The sequence below is a fragment of the Meles meles genome, chromosome 4 (assembly GCF_922984935.1).
Source record: "Meles meles chromosome 4, mMelMel3.1 paternal haplotype, whole genome shotgun sequence".
NCBI classification, from domain to species: domain Eukaryota; kingdom Metazoa; phylum Chordata; class Mammalia; order Carnivora; family Mustelidae; genus Meles; species Meles meles.
In genome coordinates, this window is record NC_060069.1 from 39502795 (window position 1) to 39521911 (window position 19117).

Consider the following 19117-nt stretch of genomic DNA (forward strand, 5'->3'; position numbering starts at 1 on the left):
ATATGTCTTCTAATTTGATCCTCAGAACAAGCTCATGAGATATTTAGTATTACTTCTGTGATGAAACTAGGGTTCAGAGAAGTTAAGTGACTTCCTCAAGAACACACACGTATCAGCTGGTGGAGCCAGATTTGAACCCAGTTCTCTGTAATTCCAAAGCCCTGCGTGAGGTGTTATTTTTTTCACCCTTTATTTATGGTAAATCATACTGGTATTTAAAAATTTTCATGTTGATATAAAGATTCCTTGTAAAATATCCTGATTCAAAATAAGTCAAGAGAAAAATAAGTATATAAAAAATAATACAGATTTGACAATGATATGAAATGGTACTAGTAGCTAGAATGACTAAAGTTTGGGAAGTACTAATTCCAAATATTTTGACAGCAGGACTTTCCAATTTAGTCTATTTTATATGACTGCTAAGTACAAGGAAAAGAAGGAAACTTGAAAGCTGAGTGGAATGTAAATTAATACTCCTGTGCCCTGATACATGGGTAATTTCATGTGTTACAAAAGGAAACTAAATGGACCCTTTCAAATAAAAAAAATATATATGATTGTAAAATCCAGAGGAAAACCCCAGGTGGGGCCTATCCGAATAAAGGATGAAGTTTCCAAGGTATGCACACAGAATGGCTGAGAGGAAGTGAAGACCATATGAGTCAGGGGCCAGGACTCACGCAGGAGCCCTTTGGTTTTGGGAGGACCTGGAAGGAAGGTGAAGGAGTTGACAGGTCAGTTTGGGGAAGAATGATCATCATCTTTCCCGTGGTTAAGGATAATTTTTGTGGTCAAAAAAGGTCAAAGTGAGAACCGAAAAGTCTGAAAGGAAGACAGAAAAGTATGAATAAAGACTAAGTAGCTGCATAGTCTGCTCTGTGCCCAGCGATTTGCATGCAAGATCCCATCTGACTTGCAGAACAATGCAGCAAGGATGCTGGTCACCTTTCTTGCATGAGAAGATTGAGATGAGGAGATGTTCAGTAATGGGTTCAGAGCCAGGGGTCAAGCCAGGATTTGACCCTAGCCACCAGTTCCAAACCCATGCTATGCTACTTCCCCTGCATTACACGTCCTTGCTTGGGTGCTCCTTCTCAACCCAGACAACACATAGCTTTCCATTTGCTACTTTTAATTTCCCCAGTTCTGCAGGGCACAACTAGCCTCCGAGAAAGTGGAGGAGACATGCTCAAGGGAGCTGCTCCCGTCCTGAGTGCAAATGCTGCAGGCTCAGAGGCACATAAATGCCTCCAAACAGTGAGCAGAGGCCTTCTCAAGGCCTGACTGGGTCAGAAAAAGAAACCATGCATTTGAGGCAAGATTATTATATGTGTGAACCCTGACCCTGAGGAAGGACTAGGTTTGGAAAAATCCGACTTGGCATTCACACAGCTTTCAGTCTTCTGCTTGGGACTTGTTTCCAGGCTCAAGAGTATCACCCACTTCCAGAAATAGGAGCCAAGGTAATAGAAACATTCCAGATTACGACAATTAGGATTAGATCAGGATAATTTAAAAATGGGCTGTGGAGGTTAATTGGCTTCTAACGGGATCCATGGAGGTATACTCAAATGAATGGTTTGGGGGTGGGGAGTGAGGAGAGAAATACCCAGTTTCTGGGTTTTCTGGTTGCAGACTGTCTCCTGCAGCTCTGCCAAGCCAGAAACAGTCCGGGGTACATGGCAGCCCAGTAAAACTGTTGTTAAACTTAGCTGAACCTTTACCTTTAGGCCTCAAAGGTTGCACTCCTGGATCTCTGTCAGTGTTTGTCATGTTTGTGGCTGGGCTGTCTTTGGGGAGTTTCCTCAGGGCTTTACATTCACTCACTCTCCGCTAGTGCATTTGTAGTCATTTTCATCGGTGGAAATGCCCACCTGCCATCAGAAGTTATCTGGAACCAGCCCCTGTCTGTGGTGCTATTTCTTTCTTGTCAGTTCCCCTTTCTGCATTTGAGTTCTAGCCTCAGCCCTGACATTATTTCTTTCTCTACAAGGGGTGTTAGGAGGTTTGGGGGAGCTCACAAAGGCTCCTTTTCATTTGTTCCAAATACCTTGCTTCTGTGTTCCTCGGGAATGCCACTGGGCTTGTGCATCTGGTCTCTGGGAGCTGCAGTAGATGGGCATTTGTGACAGGTATGTTCTTATGAAGCTCGTATGCCTGGGGAACGTGGTGTTAGATAAAGCTGCGTCTGGGGCAGACTGCTCAGAGGTGGGGCTGACGACCGGCAAGGGAGTGGGTAAGCAGGTTTGTGGAGTACATGCATAAAACTTGTGAGCATCAGGCTTGATGTTGAGACTGGCTACATTGGAGGTAGGACATTACAAAAATGTTTCTCTTCCAGCCAAAGACCTTTGTCTGCTTTGGTGAGCTAAGAGACAGGACAGGCAGGAAACAGAAGGGGCCACTTACCAAACGACCAGCAGCCACCCCTGGCATCAGGGTGCTGGGGGCTCCAAGTAGTTCTGCTGCAGGAGAAGCTATCCAGGGATCCTGGCCCTGCCTGAGACTCTTGTGCCAGTGAGAAGTCCAGAGATCTGGAGCAAAACCCACAGCCTCTGCAGTGGTCTCTGTTTTCTTACTTGGCCTTTCTCTTCCTGTCTGTCTGTCTCTCTCTCTGTCTCTCTCTCTTTTTTTTCTCCTCTCTTTTCTCCATTTCTTCTTCCCCTCTAAATGCCCCATCACAATATTGGCTCCTCTTGGCACTAGAGACCAACAGCTCATTTGAAAAGAAAGTCTTAGGTCAAAAAGAGCCAGGCAGTGGGCTCGTGTTCTGTATACCATGAACATATTTGCATTTGCAAATAGGCTTAAAATAGTGCCTCCACTAATAGTTATTTAAGGAGAGACAGGTGAAAATAATTTTTGGCCAAGGGAACTTCCCACTCCTCTCAAATGGTAATAACTAAGGAGATGGTCTATTCCTCTGACATGCAACCTCTTGGGACTAAGGCTCTGGACTTAAATGAGTCTAACTATGTGCACAAGTTCATAGTTCTCTATTATTTGATCTGTTTGCTGTTGCAGGTACCATTAATGCTATTTACATAAGCTATCCTGTGTATAAGCTTTTATAAATATCTGTTAATTGGTGTGTCCTAAATATATTTATTGAGTGCTTAACGATGTCACAGGGAGTGGATATTTAACAGGGAGCATAAAAGACATGGTCCTTATACTTTTGAACATTTTAGCCTAGTGGGAAAACAGTACTAATTAGATAGTCACACTAAAATTATTGTATGGCAACCATGCTTTGAAGGCAAGGAAATGGCTCCTTGTGATTGCACTAATGTTTAACTATGTCTTTGAGCTTGATATTTTCATTACTCTAATATCCCTGGATATCATCTATCTCTTCTTGGTGGAGATGAGGATCAGATGTTATGGAGTTGAGGCTAAGGTGGGAGAGGAAAGAACATAAAAGATGAAAAGTTAAGCCAAGCCAGATTCTTTGGGAGAAAATTGAGATTCAAATACCAAGTTTCAAAAATTGGATAGAGGTAAGAGGTAAGTCTGGGGGTCTCTGACCAGAAAACTAAAGCTGTGAAGAAATAGAGCAAGAACAAAACATGTCTGAAACAAGCAAAGAGGGTGGTGGGAAAGTTCCTGAGTAGTTATTCAGAGTCCAAGCAAGTGCTGACAATTCACCTTTCTTGGTCAGGCAAATAAGGGTATTTAGGGGGCAGGACAGGATAGGGCCATAGGCTGGGTACACAATCCTTTATTTGACCTTTATCCTCATCTCTAACCTCATATACAGACTTGTTTCTGAACCGTAGATCGGAGTATACTCAGGGTGAGGTTTGGGAAATAGACGCCATTTTGAATATGTGTAGAAGAAAAATGTGTCTTCAGCACTTTCCATATCCCTATCAGAATAGGAAGGTTCCCATTCACTATTCTCCTTCTTTTTAAGAGTATGGTTCCTTCTGAGTTCCTTTTCCCATTTAGATAAATTAACTTGCACTTAACTCTTAATGCTAAAAACAAAAAATATTGCTCCCTCCTAGCTAGCATTTTTATTTTAATAGGGGCTTTCAAAAATGCCTTTACCCAAGGAATGAGTAATTTGGGAATTCCAAGCACCAGGGTAGGGTTGGTATACAGAATAGGGAGAGGGGACGTCCCTCAATTTATGCTCTTGAAACATTGGCTTTCTCTCTTTGACCATGATTCTGGTTCTGAGAGAACAGGAAGGGGCCCTCTAACTTTTTTTGCCAGGATTGGCATAAACGCCTTTTATGGAGTTCTGTGGGTCTTATTTGTGGTAGGTGGAACCCTTGACCAGATGCGCACAGAGTTGCCTGTAAACTTTGCATGATGCTCACCCATAGGCACTTTTTGACAAAAAAAAAGGAAAAAATGGTTTCCAAAACCATTGATAATTTGGAAAAGCGATGCACCTTGACTTAGAAAGATCTGACTCCAGATATGACTGAGAACTGGACATCTGTCTTGTACATAAACTTGCTATAAGGAGACTGGAAAAGCTAAATGCTTTCCCCATGTTACTCTCCTTCTTTTGGGTAAGTGAGGGAATGGACTTTTGATTTTAATACTTAGTTACCTAATACATCAGGGAATGAATAAAAGCAGTCTTTCCTCCTTATGAGTCTACATAGACATTTCTTCTTTGTACGTATGCATATTTGATGCTGCTCTCCTCATATCTTGTGGAAACACCATGCTCCCGAATGGGTGAGGGGAGGGACAGCTAATCAAAGTAAGTCAGTGTTAAGTATGAAAAACTCTCCACAAATGGGGCCCAGAAAGATTTGCTCCAAGAAGAGATTGGAAACCAAGTCCGACATATGATCCAGCCTGAGCTAGAGAGAGACATGGCTGCTAGGGGAGTTCAGTTAAGCTCAAGATGGGTGACACACATCCATAGCCAATCATCATCTCCCGTGTCTACAAGACACCAAGAAGTGTTCATGTTTTCATCAAGATGGCATTCATGCTTATCCTCTTTCTTGTCATACCCACTGTCCCTATGCTGGTTCAGCCTCTTCATCTCAGGTCTATGAGACTTTAATCCTGGCTTTCTTGACCACCATAACACCAGCCCTCACCTCCTTCCTCAGGTCACTGATAGGCTTATTTTTTTTAAACTTCCATTGCATAATTTTCCTGCTCCCAAACTATTAATTTCAAACTCTCAATTTTCTATCACATCAAATACAAACTCATCTGACATTCCAGACTCCATTAAGCTATCCTGCTCTACTTATAGAAAAGAATTTCACATTATTTGTGCAAGTGAAAAAGTAAAAAAGCTCTGTAGCATCCACCATGTAAGTCTGTTGAACAAGAGTGATTCTTGGCACTCAGCTGTTGAACGAATGAATCAATGAATGAATGAATCAATCAATCTCTCACCTTCATCTTCACTTCCAGTTGATTATAATCCTAAGTATTGCTTGAACCTATCCACTTCTACATCTGCTACTACCACTCTAAACCAAGCGGCCATCTTCTTTCATTTAAATGACTGCAGTAGCCAACTGATTGGTCTTCTGGCATCTGTTCTGACTTCCCTACCATCCATTTGCTACACAGTAGCCAAGTCATCTTTTCAAAATGCAAAACTCATTATGTCACTCCTCTAATTTCTTCAGTGATTCATGTTGTACTCAGAATAAACACCAAAATCCTTTGCTGACCTCTAAGATAAGCATGGTGCTGACCTGTGCAGGCTTCTCTCCCCACTTGTCTAGTCATTTAAGCCACATCAACCTTCCCTCATTCTCCCTCTTGCCTCAGTGCCTTTGTACCTGCTGTTTCTTTTGCCTAGAATCCTTCCAAGCCACTCCACTTCACCTATATAACACTTATTCAATCTGTTCTGTTTACCTATTAATGCCTAACAAACTGTCCCCAAACTTAGCAGCTTAAAACAACTATTATTTACTCTGCCTCACAATGTTGTGGTCCAGAAATTTGGGCAGACTTTTGAGTGATTTTTCTATTCCTAATGGCATCAACTGAAGTCAGTTGGTGGTTGGTATTAATGTAGTGAATGGGCTGCTCTAGAGCTGCACTGTCCAATTCAGTAGTCACTAGCTACATGTGGCTACTGATCACTTGAAATGTAGCTTATCTAAGTGCTATAAGTGTTAAATACCTATAAGATTTTATACAGAAAAAAATGTAAAATATCCATTAATAATTTTATATTAATTATATGTTGAGATTTTAATATTTTAGATATACTGAATTAAAATATATCATTAAAATTGATTTTTTACCATTTCTTTCTAATTCTTTTAATGTGACTACTCAAAATTCTCAAATTACATATGTGATTGTGTTATATTTCTGTTGGACAGTACTAACCTAGAGCAAGGGTCAGCATTTTTTTCTATAACAGGCCATATCATTCCTAAAACAGCTACTCATTTCTACAAGTATAATGGAAAAGCAGTCATAGACAATAATTAAATAAATGGGTATAGTTGCATTCCAACAAAACTTTATTTGTAAAAATAGGTGGTGGCCAGATTTGGTCTGTAGGCTATAGTTCACTGACCTTGGATCTAGAGGATCGAAGATTTTATTCCAGTATAGTGGCGTGGTAGAAATGGCTGGAAGGCAGGCCTCAGCTGGGACTGTTGACCCAAACACCTACATGCGGCCTCTTTGACATGGTGGTCTCAGGGTAGTGGGACATCTTTCATGATGTTTCAAAGCCTGAGAAAGAGTATGCCAAGAAAGATAGAAGCTGTAAGCCTTCTTATGATCTACCCTGCCAAGTCCCAAACATCCTTTCTGCTGCATTCTATTGGTTAAACAAGTCCCTAAGGCCAGCCCAGGTTTAGGGAGAGGAATTTAGACTTCACCTCCTCATGGGAGGAGTAGCAAAGAATACATGTCCATCTTTAATCTGTCACATCATTCTTCAAATCTCAGTTTAGACTAGTCCTATAATAGGCATTCAAAGTACCACAAACCTCTCCTTTGCAGCACTTGTCATCATTATAATTTTATACTTAATTCTGTGATTATTTTGCTCCCCGACTAAACTATAAGTGTGATTCCTGGTATTTTTCATCATTATATTCTGAGCACTTAGCACAATGTCTGGCTCAATAAATATTTGTTGAATGAATGAACGATATTAGAGCACAGCTTTTTAGCTATTAACGGTACTAATCTCAATCCCACATTTCTCCGCATACCTCTCAAACATATCACAAAACACCCTGTCAGAAGCCTTGTTAAAAGTCAGACACATTTCAATCCCAGCAACCTTATTATTTTGTAGTTCAGAAACTTTATGAAAAAGGAAATAAGCCTACCCTATTCCTCCCTGTACCTCAAAGATAATAATAGCTGCTCTAACCGTATAGCTTCAGGTTCTGGTGCTCTGAGAAGTAATTCATGCAGCATGTCAGACCAGAGGCAAGCCAAGGCCCCAGGCAGCTTGTGGTCCTCCTGGACCTCACTCACAATGCCAGTCCACAAGCTTGGCTTTTCCAATGACAGGATGAACTGACAGAAGGCCCTGAGCACTAGGCTGAGGCTGACCTAATCCTCCCTCCTCAGAGGCTGTAGCATCATCTCCTGCTTTGCTTAAAGCAAGGACTCTTGTATGTGCCAGGACAAGATATGCATTGCCACCTTGCACACTGATCCTAGAGCTTAAATTGTAGTTATATGGGTACACCCTACCTTTCTTTTTAGTACTGAGTGAGGGAGCAAGGCCCACACATCTTTATTTCCCCCACAAGCTCTAGAACAAGCTTGTCACTGAGTATATTCAGTAAATGTTTTCATGAAAGACAGTCTCAATGAACAATTTTCCTTAGACACCAGCAAACTTAGCACCTTTCCTGATACCCTGATCACCATTAATATTCTAGTCAAGTTGTGAAACAGAGAACATTTTTCTCCATTGATCCCCAACTTCTACCTTGAATTCTTCTTTCCCTTCCTGTGTCACCATATCTGCACTCCTGTCCCACCATCTTGCTGGCCACCCGCCCCCCCCCCCCCACATCCCTTCATAGAGTCTTCTGCTTGAACTATATCCCATATGTTTCTTCAGATCTGAGATACAAAAGATCCTTTCTTTTGTATCCCCTTCTCTTTCCACCCAAATACATGTATTTCCTTAGAGTTCTTCTAGGTGAGACTTGCTGAAACACACTAAAGTGTGCCTGGAGCTAGGACCATGCTAGAAAACTGATAACCTGTCCAGGGCTGGAGTGGAGAGATGCATTCTCTGCTTGACATGTAAAGGGTGCCCAAGTAATATTTGTGGAATGAATGGAAGCTTAAGATAGAAACTCTCCTGATAGGGAGGGACCCATTGGCTCCTCCGGCTCCCATCACAGCCTGTCTCCCATGAGTGTGCACTCTGATCCCAGGAGCTACTCTCACACCTGGCCTTTGGAATGTGCTGTTCCCCCAGTACACTAAGAGTAGGTAGAATCAGAATCCTCTCTTCTTGTTCCCACAGCCCCACTGAAACTGGCTGGAACTTTTAAAGGAACTATACCAGTAGTAAAAAGAACACAACGAAGCTGTGTGGGTTTAAACCTCAGATCTATCACTTACTACTGGGTGGCTAGGGCAAGTTCCCTAACCTCTCTGAGGCTCCATTTATTCATCTGCAACTTGGGGGCGGGGGGAGGGTAAGTAATCCCACTTTGTTATGAGGAATAAGACTGTAACTAGTCATTCAGCTGCCTCTCACTCACAGTCCATGATGGGTCAGGCATCTACATAGTAAGGAAAAGTGCTGTACAGTAGGAGCTCTTTGGTTTCTGTGGTGAACATTCAGCTACATGGAGGCTACTTGCTTTAAAGTATTGTCTAGTTCACCGACCTACAGACCTTATTCTGAACATAGTTGACAGAAATCTCTTCTCAGAGAATCCCCCCCGTAAATTCTTAGGTTCTTTCCTCTCCCATTCCCCTTTTTGCTCCCTCCCTTCAAAAGCCAGTGTTTCTACTTCTCAGGCCCTCTGGAGAAAGCAATGACTCGTGGTTGTGGTTGAGAGTTCATTCCTGAGGAAACAGTGACATTTCTGCTCTTCTTCAGAAACAACAACATTGAAGAAACTGGTTCCCTACCCTAAGCCCCCATCCTCACACATATTCCATGGCTAGAGTTGAGAGTTCTTCACATGGCGTGTAGAGGAACATGTCAATCTCAAGCATTTTAACACTGTATTTTATTAGGGTCTTTGACAAATGAAGTGTCCAAAGTGTTATCCAGGACAGGATCCAATCTTCAAATTAATGTTAGTAAAGTTTATTAGAAAGATTCACTGCTGGGCCAGATTTTGAGGAGGAATGTGATCTCTGTCCCCAAATTCTTAAAGGGCTTTGCCAGAAGTGTATTAAGGTTTCTCTGCATAGCCCCAGAGAATGACACCAGTATTAATGAGAGGAAGTTAAGGAGAGGCCGTTTCTTGCTCAGGGGAAGAGAGAATTTCCAAATAGAGAAGTTAAAATGGTATTGATTTCCTTGTCATACACAGTGCTTCTCCCCAGTGCATGAATTATAGAGATAATTTGTCTAAAATACCGTGGGCCATACTGAATCATGTAATAATTTGAATCAAAGGTATTTGTTAAATTTATAGTGAAATATAATTTGATTTTGTGTCCCTGTTCAATACATTGCCCCAAGGAAAAACAAATCTTTGGTTGGGTCAGGCATGCTGATTTTTGGTTTGTAAACAGTGGGAGATTCTTATATTAGATGGGAGTTCAGATTTAAAGGATTCCTAGTCCTCAGATTCTATGACAAACAGGATGCTGGTGGTGATTTAGTATGAGGAAGTCCATAGGAATCAAATAGAGAAATCTCTTTCCAGGCTCTACAATTGAGTGGTGTCAGCTTTGGCCCAAGAGTTAATGCCCAAGCTCTGTAACCTATTAAAATTGTTGTGAGGGAGAAAAGAGAGTAATCAGGAGCAAGTGTTAAGGTTCATATACTGAATACCCACTGTGTCCTTCTGTCACTGAATATATGTGTAACTCATCGTCACAAAGCACTACCGTTCTAACTAGTTACTAATTAACACTATTTTCTTAAATATTAAAGAGCTCCTGCAAGTTAAGAAAAATTTATAAAAAGCCCAAAGACTCTAATTAAAAATAGGTAGAAGAAATGTATGCACAGTACATGGAACAAGAAACGTTATCTCTTGGGGCATAGGTGGCTCAGTCATTTGGGCGTCCAGCTTTTGATTTTATCTTGGGTCATGATCTCATGGTTGTGAGATCAAGCCTGCATCCAGCTCCACCCCGGGCTTGGAGCCCACCTGGGATTCTCTCTCACCCTCTCGCTCTGCCACTCCCCCTATCTCTCTCTCACTCTCTCTAAAAAAAAAAAAGAAAAGAAAAGAAGAAAGAAAGAAAGAAATTTATCTCTAATACATTTGAAAAGATGTTCAAAGTCATAATAAAAGAAATTAATTTTAAAATTATCGTAAGCACCACCTCACATCCATTAGGATGGACACCATAAGGAAACAAAAATAACAGGTGTGGACAAAAATGTGGAGAAATTGCAACAGGGCAATTGTGCACTGTTAATGGGAATATAACATTATGCAGCTGCTGTGGAAAACAGAATGTCAGTTCCTCAAAAATTAAAAATAGAATTGCCATATGATCCAGTAATTCCACTTCTGACTATATGCCCAAAAGAAATGAAAGCAAGGCCTCAAAGAGATATTTGTACATCCATGTTCACAACAGCATTATTCACAATAGCCAAAAGGTGGAAGCAACTCAAAATATCCATAAACAGATGAATGGAATACAAAATGGGGTATACATACAGTGGAGATATTATTCAGCTTTAAAAATGAAGGAAATTTTGACATACACTACAACATGGATGAACCTCAAATAAATTATGCTAAGTGAAATGAGCCAATCACAAGAAGACAAACACTACGATTCCAGTTAGGTAGCTAGAGTAGTTAAATTCATGGAGACAGATGATGGAATGGTAGTTTCCAGGGCCTGGGTGGAGGAGAGAACAGGGAGTTAGTGTTTAGTAAAGTAAGGAGTTTCAGTTTTGCAAGATGAAGAGTTCTAGAGATGGATAGTGGTGATAGTTGCACAACGTTGTGCTTAACACCACTGTACACATAAAAAATGGGTAAGATGATAAATTTTATATTATGTGAATTTTACCACAATGAATTTATTTTTATTTTTTAATTTTTTTTTTAGTATATGTGCTGCCGAAGTGAGCACTATTTTTTTATTTTTTTTAAGATTTTTATTTATTTGACAGACAGAGATCACAAGTAGGCAGAGAAGCAGGCAGAGAGAGAGGGAGAAGCAGGCTCCCTGCTGAACAGAGAGCCCGATGTGGGGCTTGATCCCAGGACCCTGGGATCATGACCTGAGCCGAAGGCAGAGGCTTTAACCCACTGAGCCACCCAGGCACCCTGAAAAATAATTTTTAAAAATGACAATGAGATGTCATTTTAACTCTCCCTATTGGTAAAGATCACAGGATAGGAAACATGCTCTGTGAAAATAGGTATGCTTGTTTTTCTGTTGTGGGGGAGCATAAATATTTAATTTTAGGGGAGAACAATTTTTCAGTGTCTTTGAAGATTAAAATCACATTTACCTTTTTTTTTTAATTTATTTATTTTTTCAGTGTAACAGTATTCATTGTTTTTGCACAACACCCAGTGCTCCATGCAACACGTGCCCTCCCTATTACTCACCACCTGTTCCCCCAACCTCCCACCCCTGACCCTTCAAAACCCTCAGGTTGTTTTTCAGAGTCCATAGTCTCTTATGGTTCGCCTCCCCCTCCAATTTTTTTTTTTATAAACATATACATTTACCTTTTGACCCTTTGGTCAAACCATTTCTACTTCAAGGAAGATAGCTTACTCCCACATACGTGTTTTGGCATATGATCAAGGTTTCTCATTGCAGCAGAATACTGCAAACACCTAAATGTCCCTTGATAGAGGCTGGTAAAATAAATTATTGTCACTCAATAGAATATAAGAGAATATGCAACTGTTAGAATGAAGATACCCTGTACATGTTAATACAGAACAGTCTCTAAAGTAGTGGCCAGTGTGCAAAATTGTGTATAAAGTGCCACCATTTGTGTTTAAAAATAAAATGAAAAAAGAATATGGGTCTATGTTTTCATTTTGTTTTGCCTAAAATAACTGCAAGTAGAGGCACGAAGCTGTTAACTGGTAACAGTGGTCTCTCCAGTCATGTCTGTGGGAGAAAACTTGATAGCTAGCAGACAGGGTTAGGAGAAAGACTTGGTTTCCACTGTTTATCCCCTGTACTTTTTTTTTTAAGATTTTATTTATTTATTTGACAGACAGAGATCACAGGTAGGCAGAGAGGCAGCCAGAGGGAGAGGAAGGGAAGCAGGTTCCCTGCTGAGCAGAGAGCCCGATGCGGGGCTCGATCCCAGGACCCTGGGATCATGACCTGAGCCGAAAGCAGAGGCCTTAACCCACTGAGCCACTCAGGTGCCCCTATCCCCTGTACTTTTAAAATTTAGTACTATGTGCAAGTACGATCTAATCAAAAATTTTTAACTAAAAAGATAGGTTATAGTCTAGAAGGGAAGAAACTTAACAGACAATTTTAGCCCAAAGCCCCATGCTGAGTGCTATGGGAGCAGAGAGGAAGGGTGTCTAGCATAGTCCAAAGGGACCAGGAATGGCTTCTAGACACACCACCCCCAAGGATGAAATTTCTGCTATTGGATCACAAATAGTTGTGCATCTTCTCCTGAGAATTGATTTGTTTTATCCTAATGGATAGATCTGTAAATTCACCGATTAGGTTTTCATTTTCACGTCAGCTGTTAAAAAGATATAGGCCAATGTCATTTGTGATGCTCCACAAATAAGTGAAACCATTGGGAGATAAAGAGGAGAAGGAAGTTGAGGGAAATTGGAAGGGGAGGCGAACCATAAGAGACTATGGACTCTGAAAAATAACCTGAGGGTTTTGAAGGGGCGGGGGTGGGAGGTTGGGGGAACCAGGTGGTGGGTAATAGGGAGGGCACGTATTGCATGGAGCACTGGGTGTTGTGCAAAAACAATGAATACTGTTATGCTGAAAAAAAAATTAATTAACTAATTTAAAAAATTATAACAATAAAAAAAAAAAGGATATAGGCCAAACTTGTGACCTGAACCATACAGGGTAGGCAGATTTCTAAATGGTAAACATTTAGCACTGGACTTGTACCAGGCTCCATTTTATATCCTTGCATTTGGTTGACTTTTTAGCTATTTCTAGTTTTGGTCATTCTCCACTATTCTGTGCTACACTATAAGCCACTCTACAGCCTTTTTGGTCTAAGTTGGATTAAGTGGGTGAGTGAAAAGGAAAGGAGGGAGGGAGAGGAAGAAAGAGAGGTTAGAAGTTATAAAGCAATGTGTGCTCTTTTTCTTGGCTTATCATGTTCTCAAAGTGGGGTCCTTAGGCCAGCAGCACAGTATCACCTGTGAGTTTCTTGATGTGGCTTTCATGGTGCCTACTAAATCAGAATCTCCGTGGACAAGGCCCAGATAACGGCTTTAACATGATCTTCCAGATCATTTTTATGCACAGTAAAGTTTGAGAATCACAGAAAAACCAAAGGGAAGTCAATTTGTAAACATAAATACATTTCATTTGTCCCATCATAGCCATTGTCTTGGTCAAGGTTTATGTTTTGCTCATGTCACAGTTCAATATGGATCGCTTTAGGGTGGAAAGAGCTGCTTTATTAATTTGTTCACTGATCCAGCTTCCTTTAATAGTGAGGCTTTGCCATCTTCTAGGACCTTGGACTCTCTGAATTCTCTGCATCAAGAAGGCAGGAGAAGGAGGAAAGAGAGAGATGGTTTAGTGGCAGGTCTGGAAGTAACACCGGTCTTTTCTGCCCACAATTCCATTGGCCAGAACCCAATCACATGACCCATTGAACTTCAGGGAGGCTGGGATGTAGGGCTTATCTGTGGAGCTAGAAGGAAAAGGAAATGGCCTTCATGAACACATAGCGTGGTCTCTGCTACACGCATGGGCTCCAGAGAGCCCCAAGCTCCACTTGTCATGTCTTGCTTTTTAGTCATTTTCTAATCAAGTTCTATCTTTTCTTTTTTAATTCTAGCACTATGGGACTGAGTAACACTCTCCTTGTGATGGCCCTCCTGCTCTATGGTAAGAACCTTTTGGCTTTTTAAAGTCCTAGAATCCTGCTATGTCTCCTGATGAACTGGCCACTGCAAGACTAGGCCTGAGACTTGGTGGGTTTTACTTCTTTCTATCCAGTGTTGCATAATACCACATGGGGAAAAAAAAGAAAAAGAAAAACAACTTTCCTGGAGAAGAAAGAGGCATCATGTTATAGAAGGTCTAGCCTGGGATGGTGCCCCACCCCTCTGCACATCCTCCTCCTCTGCCATCTTCCTCCCATGGTACTGGATACACGAAGTAGGGTAGACTGGCCTATCCAGCAGCACCCAGGGAACAAGGGGAAGACCCCTGCTCTGACACCCCCAAGGCTTAACTCTTTTGCTCCGTACATATTTCCTTCTGGTCTTCTTGATTCCCATTCCTAGCATTCTCAGGCTTTTTAGAAAACCGCTGATGGGCTTCTAAAAGCCTTCTATTAGGGAACATTGGTTTCCATGTTCCCTGCCTTCGCTCTCCTCCTCCACAGCCTGCTCTACCAGTTGATGCCCATAGATCACCCTGCTTACTGGGAGGATCCAGAAGCCCAGCTCTGCTACTCCCTACTTCAGTGACCTTCAGCTAATTACAGCAACTGCGTCACCATGAAGTGAATGAAGCTGATCTTCAGGGTTTCTCACTTATACATGCCTTTCCCGAAGTCCCCTCCAAGCATCCATTAGGGGCCCTAGCAGTGTGGTCACATGTCTTATTCTTTGGTAAAATCTTCCTAAGTATGGTATTTTAACCACAATAGTTAAGACCACGGTCTCTTTCCACTGCGACTTTTCCCTCCATCGTGTTCTCCTTCTGTTGGCTGGCAGTGTAGTGGCCATGGGCGTTTTGTATTTGAAATCTATATTCTGTCTCTTCAAGAGCACTCCACCCCCCCCGCAAAGAAGAAGTTTTAGAAGAGTCGGCCTCACAAGACTCAGATCTTCCCTGTTTGCTGCTCCTCTCTGAGTTTCAGTTTCTTCATCTATAACCTGGGGTCTGAAGTTCCTGCCACACATCCTGTGACTGGGTGACTTCAGTTTCTCCTCTCCTGCTGCCCCTTCCTGCGGCACATCTTCCCCACCCTCTGTACTGAGAGAGAAGCCATCCCAGTCTTGATGTGGGGCACATAGTGGCGGGGGTGAAGGGAGGGTGGTGAGCTGAGCCTGAGCTTGGCCACAGCAGCAGGCAGCTGCCCTTAACTAACTGGCCTGCCCATGAGTTCACATCCTCCAGACGGCTCTGCACCAGGCCCTTAGCACATGTCCTCCTGCCTGCTGTGTGTGGCAAGGAGTCAAGACTCTAGGGAGAGATGCTCCCTCAGAATGATGCTTGCTGGGCTGGGCCTTTTGGGATTTCTGTGTTCTGCTTAGCCCCTTGGAAACTGTTGAGTCCATGAGTGTGAGGTCTATATATGTGCTACCTGACCATCCAGTACTATAGTACATCCAGTACTATAGGTCAGAACAGAACCTTCTACTTCCCAGGGCCTGCTAACTGTGAGGAAGGGCATAAGACAAGGCTCTGAAGAACATTATCCAGCAGAAAGCCCTTCCCATCCACTTCTTATTCTATTTACTTGACAAATACTTAGATGTAGCAGTTACTTTGTGCTTGGTACTGTTCTAAAAGTTTTGTAAATGATAACTTATTTATTTATTTTTTTTTCCATTTTATTTATTTTTTCAGCGTAACAGTATTAATGATAACTTATTTAAACATCACAATAACTTGCATATAGATGTGGAAGCTAAAGCCCAGGGAGGTTAAGTAATTTGTCTAAGATCAACATAGGTAAGGAGTGGCAAGGCTTGGATTCACCCCACATGTATAGATTTAGCATCTGTTCACTTAACCTTGACATCATACTGCTTCTTCCAACTCTTTCCCATGAACTATTCATAAGTGGTAGGATTTGTTCCGTGGAGACCCAAACAACTTTGGTGGATAATGTCACTTATCCCTCAGCCAAGTTCACAAGCTCCTCAGGAGCATGTCCATCACCTTCCTTTCAGCCAACACCTCATCTGTCCCTAATGCTTGGGCCCCACCCTTCTCATTGCAGTGACCAGCCTAGCTCTTATGACTTGGGAAAAAAATGAAGAAAAAGGGCCTAGAAACAAATTTTTAGAAAAGTTTGATACCATTTCCCCCCAAACTTTCTGACTTTGCACACTGAAAATGAAAATAAAGCTGAGAAGCCCTATCAAAACTGAGTCCAGATGTCACATTTGCCCTTGCCTTGCTTTTGAAGTTTCAAAGTACACTGCTTGGATACTTCTTAGCCTCAGAAAAGAGAATTACCAATATTGAAACCCTAAAAGTAATCTCCCCAAAGGGTAGCTGCTTAAGTTTTATGGTCGTAAAAGAATCAGTGGTTATATATTTGGCGGTATAAATTTCAATGCTGAGATAGGAAATGGTAACACCGATCAGAATATCACATTGCCGGGGCACCTGGGTGGCTCAGTGGGTTAAGCTGCTGCCTTCGGCTCAGGTCATGATCTCAGGGTCCTGGGATCGAGCCCCACATTGGGTTCTCTGCTCAGCAGGGAGCCTACATCCCCCTCTCTCTCTGCCTGCCTCTCTACTTGTGATCTCTCTCTCTCTCTCTCTCTGTCAAATAAATAAATAAAACCTTAAAAAAAAAAGAATATCACATTGCCAATATTTCACGTGCTATTAAAAACAGCAACAACAAGAAAAACAAAACAAAATGAAACAAAAAAACCCAGATACCATTATTTTTTAAAGAAAGAAAAAAAAGTCAACTTGAATTTTATCTTTCTTCTCAGGGCGCATCTCTGTGTACTGGGCTGGTGAGCACTGACCTGGCCACAGGCAGGCATCAAGGGAAGAAAGGAGGTGCAATTGGCCAGGTTAATCCACAGCAAAAATGCAGGGTTGAATAATTTATTTGGTGGCAGAGGGAAAACAGTGCAGCAAAATAATTCTGTTTTTCCTCTCTCCCACGTGTTCTGTGTCCTCCCCTAGTCAGGGAAATTAGACATTAGAGTTGCTGCACATGCCCTTGCAGTGAAAACTAGATGAGAGTTTAAGACTGAAAAGGGCAGGAGGGCTTTGCAGAATTAGGTTACAATTTATGCTTTGTATTTATAAAGATAAAGGAATTTCTAAGTGCGACATGCAAGGCATCTTTAACTGTCAAGTTCTATTTGCTGCTAGCCCAGCACCTCTGTAACTCTTTACGCTGGAGCCAAGGTAGTATTTGGAAAATCACTAGTTCACAGGTCAGAAGGAAATTTCTTCCCAGTTTGACTTTTGATGGGGGCTCTCTTACTGGCTGGGGGTTCTCTGCGTCATAGTGCTTCCCATTTCTCTTGAACAATACCTCAGGTTCAAGGAATGTACCCGGAGTATGGCGGAAAATCTTCATTCATTTTAAAAATTACATAAAATTAGCCCAAACCCTCATCCCACATCATATGGAAAGGTCCATTGTTCCCCTAATCCCAGATTCTTGTATTTTTCCTAATGGACGACTGCACGGGAATTATGTTTATATGGTTACTTTTACTTCTGTTTCCTGATACTGTTGATAGTGGTCACTAAAATTACCACCTGGAGGTGAACAGATAATTCAGACTTAATTCCAAAATTCCCAAAGAATTGTCATGAAGCCTAATAGTTCTCCTATTAGAGTCACTCCTTCATGGTAAGCTACTGTTTCAGGGTCTTTTGAAATACATTATGCTACCCAGTAGGGAGTATCTTACCCCCAATGTAATTAATCATTCTAGTAGTGTGCTCAGTAAGTTCCAAAGAGTATGGGCTATCAGTCATGATAATTTAGTGGAAGATAGCCACTGAATAGGGTAAGTATAGGGTTGTTTGAAAACAAGAATGAAAGTGGGAACAGAGACTGTTTCTAGGTGTGGATTTATTTTCATTTATCTTGCTTAGTACTTAGAATGAATGCACTTTTGATCTGAGGACACATGTCCTGCTCCATTTGAATAGTGAATAGGGAGGCTGCAATGGCAATAGATAGACTCCTTCAGAAAGGAGCAGGAGTTTGACAGACTATGGTTTGTTTTTCCTTTGTGAGAGATCTTAATACCATTTCCAGAATATGTAACTCTGGATTTTGCCCCCCACCCTCCACACTAGGACTGTTGAGACTTATGGAAACAAAAACAAACACTTGTAGGCCTTACTCTATAAGCAAGATTTTACCGCTAGAGCTGATCGATTCCACGGAGGTGACCCGTCTTATATCGCCAGCCCACTGGACCAAGTTCCAGGACCTTAAAGCTGTGAAAATAATTTTAACCCCCTCTAAGAGTATTTACGCGTTCTTGGTTTCATTTTCACTTTCTTTCATTTCTTTATCTTACAGATGTCTCTATTAAAAACTATTCAACTCTTTTCTCCATTTATTTATTTATTTATTTATTTATTTTAATTGTTAAATTTTTAAATTTTTCATTATGTTCTGTTAGCCAGCATCATAAGTTTGGTGTAGTGTTCCACAATCCATTAGTTGCTTATTATACCCAGTGCTCATCACCACACACACCTTCCTTAATACCCATCACCCGGTCACTTTTTTCCCTTTAAAAATCACTTTTCTGGCCCTTTCTATAAAACAACAGATAAGAGAGTAAAAATAGTTATATATCATTATGATCACAATATATATGCAAATCTCTGAATACGTTTTACTCAATATTCTTTCATACATACTTTCTAAAGTTTCGAAATTGTTTTCATTTTTATAATTTTTGAAATTGTATTAGTCCATTGAATTGAAAATACAATTTGCTTTACTTTGTGTGTGTGCACATGTGTATTTTATTCATTTAGAAGTTATGACCCCACTGTCTTCTTTTGTTGCTAAAGAGCTTTCAGTCTAATTGTCATTGTTTTATAGTTATTCTTTCTCTAGTTTTTTTTTCCCATTTTATTTTTT

The 19117-nt window shown here is 41.2% G+C and overlaps 1 protein-coding gene across 10 annotated transcripts in view; it reads left to right on the top strand.

The window, feature by feature from the left end:
• CD86 (CD86 molecule) overlaps positions 1–19117 on the top strand; it is a 112898-nt gene that overhangs the window by 22590 nt on the left and 71191 nt on the right. For 9 of the 10 annotated variants that reach the window (XR_006818109.1, XR_006818110.1, XM_046003856.1 and 6 more), the window contains one exon: positions 14129–14178. Coding sequence is in view for 8 of the 10 variants with exons in the window: in XM_046003856.1 (XP_045859812.1) it covers positions 14129–14178 (50 nt within the window). In the remaining 2 variants the exon portion in view is untranslated. Of the gene's footprint in view, positions 1–2012; positions 2136–14128; positions 14179–19117 lie in introns of those variants that run through there. The other variant, XM_046003855.1, reaches the window with a different exon arrangement.